Source organism: Nanorana parkeri, unplaced genomic scaffold, assembly GCF_000935625.1.
Source record: "Nanorana parkeri isolate BGI_ZX_2015 unplaced genomic scaffold, ASM93562v1 scaffold1748, whole genome shotgun sequence".
NCBI classification, from domain to species: Eukaryota; Metazoa; Chordata; class Amphibia; order Anura; family Dicroglossidae; genus Nanorana; species Nanorana parkeri.
The window spans coordinates 175377-178511 of NW_017308016.1; the positions used below are offsets into that span (position 1 = coordinate 175377).

The window sequence follows — 3135 nt, forward strand, 5'->3', positions numbered from 1 at the left end:
CTGTGGCCAGGAAATGTACAAAAAATGGCCGTTCAGTTCCAAAAGATGCTTTAAGGGGGGCGGAGCTCCATTACAAGGCGCTGGGTGATGTTAGAAAGACGGGTCTCCAAAGCCAACTTCCTCCTGCAGCTGGTGGATCTCGGTCAGCAGGGTCTGGTCCTGTAGATTTAACTGCAAGAGAGGAATCGGAGGAGCATGATGACTGATGTTGACTACAATGTTCCTTGTGAAGGCAATATACAGGCATACAGACTATATTTATATTAAAGCTGAACTGTAAGCAGATAAATGACACAAATATAATGTAGATCTGTTACCATTAATTTGTAATTAAATGTAAGCAGTGTTACTTCCTGAATCTGACCCAGCATCAGCTTCTTGCATTCTGTACAGCAGGGCTGGAGTGTGAGAGGAAGAAGCAGCATGCTGATCGGAGGACAGAGCAGAGTGATACAGAGATATGCTCATCACTGAATTGCTACTCTCTTTACTGTCCAATCACAGGCTTGGGGGCTTGTCCGGGATGACCTAGGCTCAGAGGAAGTAGGCTGAATGCTGGCCAGCAGACCAAGGACATCTGGTGGCAGTAAAAAGTACTGCGGGGATTGAAGCTGAATATTGCAGCACAAGCTGCTTTCCCTATTTTATCTTTTATTGGGCTATTTTAATTTTTGTCTGCAGTCCTGCTTTACAGCTCAAGCAGACAAATACACAGTTGGAATGCATATGTTTTAGCTGCCAAATGTTTTGTAAATCTGTTCAACTGGTCTAGTGATCCAAATATGGAATGGGATTGTAAGCAAAGTCTTGTTGCTGGGCATAGTTGGTGTTATTATTACTGCATACATGCTACAGGAGATGGTCAGAGACTGCAGACGTGATAGAGGAGATGGTCAGAGATTGCAGACGTGCTACCGGAGATGGTCAGAGACTGCAGACGTGCTACCGGAGATGGTCAGAGACTGCAGACATGCCAGCGGAGATGGTCAGAGACTGCAGACATGCTACCGGAGATGGTCAGAGACTGCAGACGTGTTACAGGAGATGGTCAGAGACTGCACACTTGCTACAGAAGATGGTCAGAGACGGCAGACGTGATAAAGGAGATGGTCAGAGACTTCAGACCTAGTACATGAGATAAATGTTACAGTAATAACTGAAAATGTGACAATACAGCCTAGGAGATGAAGAGGGACATACCTTCCTGGTGTATTTATAGGACTGCTCGGCCTCCAGCTGTCGTCCAGTCTACAAGAAATGTCAGATATATTAGTATATGGGAACAAAATAAAAACTTTAAAGTGAACCTGTCATGTCCCCTCTTCCCCAAACTAACAACACAGGGTGAGAAGGAAACATAGGACCAGGCCCTACGAGGTACCAGCAGGTACTTTTAATGACCAAGTGTGCATGTGTAGACACTTCTGATACTGAGGTCACCAGTGATTGTGTCATCTGAAATTACTGTCACTGATTAGATATCTATGAGATTCTCACATCAGTAATAGACAAATCCTCTGATATACACTAAACAGCGAGAACCTTGCCTTATCCATCCTTTCTAAATGGTCATATTCTGCTGCCCAGTGATCCCCCATATTGGCCAATCACATCTGCAACACTTGTTTGCAATTGACATTGATTCCATTTAGTTACTATTACCAACAACTTTGGTTTGCACCTCTTTATTATAACACACACACACACCAGATTATTATGACCGCCCCATCAGTACTTCTTTGGGCCGCCTTTTGCCTTCAATACTGCGGCGATTCTTCTTGGCATTGACTCCACGGAGATGGTGAAAGGTGATGCGAGGAATCTGACACCACCCCTGATGAATAGCGCTGTCCAGTTCTGTGACATTTGATGGTTGTGGAACCAGCTGCCTGATGGCTCTTACAGCTTAGCCCCACAAATGCTGCAATTGGATTGAGATCTGGTGATTGTGGGGGCCACCTAAGCAAGTAAAGTCTCCCTCATGTTCTTGAAATCACTCCTGCACAATACGAGCACCGTGGCATGGCGCATTGTCTTGTTGGAAGAAGCCATCTCCATTGGGATACGCCATCAACATGATCGGATGAACTTGACCAGCAACGATACTTTGGTATGTTGTGCTCTTCAGACGTTCTTCCACACGAATTAAAGGCAGGGGCTGACTGGCAACTTTTAGCCCAGGGGGCAAGTACAACCCAGAGGCCCATGGTGCGGCAACTTGACCCCCCTCCCGCTTTGCCTCTTCCCCCGCCTTCTCCCCGCCCGTCTGCCACTTTTGCCATCCATGTAACAGTAGTGTGAATGTATTTATCGGTTTAGGAAATGTAAAGCACACTGGTAGTGGAGGGATGCCACGTCAGGGCTGTGCGCGTGCATGACTGCTGCGACCCTGGTAGTTCTGCCACTAACTCAGAAATACATTGTACAGCATTGCAGAATGGCATTGGCTTTAGAGAACTACAATTCCCAGCAATACATTACACATCAATGCAGAATACCATCAGCTATAGTGGACTTTAAATCCCAGCAATAATGACTACCATCAGCTATAGAGAACTACAATTCCCAGCAATACCATTATACAGCAATGCAGAAACCCACACACCCCCATCCTGATTATAGAGCTCACCTTTAAGCATACAAGGGCCAGGTAGCCCCAAACCGAGGGGTTGCTGTTATTCAAGGCGTTGGCCTCTGAAAGAGCTTCCTCAGCCTCCGGCATCTCCTCCAGCTGTGGATAAGAAGAGTCTTCAGTAATTTTATGTCTAATAAAACAACTAATTTCCTTTTATAACTAGACCAATGCTGCTTCCCCCAACAGTGACCCAGAAAACACATTTAAAAGGGTCAGTAGATTCAAATAAAATATATTTCAGCTTATGGTAGATGCTGAACAGATAAATTGCACAATGGTCTCTTCTATCTCTCAGATAATCTATTGGTGAGATCTCTGTGCTGAGTTGAAGGGTTGCCACTAGAGGTGCAACGCAATGCAAATTTCAAAACCGAACCGAAATTCAAAAAAATGTCAGGCGGAAACCGAAAATGTTTTTTATTTTAACTTTTTTCAAATAAAAATTATTTTTTATAAACTTTTTAATTTTTTATATTGATTTTTATTAAATATTTTTATTT

At 44.1% G+C, this 3135-nt stretch overlaps 1 protein-coding gene across 1 annotated transcript in view; it reads right to left on the minus strand.

Annotated features, from left to right (window-relative positions):
- Positions 1-62: 62 nt before the first annotated feature.
- The window catches only part of CFAP70 (cilia and flagella associated protein 70), a 35615-nt gene continuing 32542 nt past the window's right edge, over positions 63-3135 (minus strand). The window contains exons 25-27 of the mRNA XM_018571390.1: positions 2630-2731; positions 1201-1248; positions 63-171 (exon numbers count right to left, since the gene is read on the minus strand). Coding sequence (XP_018426892.1) covers positions 91-171; positions 1201-1248; positions 2630-2731 — 231 coding nt within the window. The 3' untranslated portion in view covers positions 63-90. The remainder of the gene's footprint in view (positions 172-1200; positions 1249-2629; positions 2732-3135) is intronic.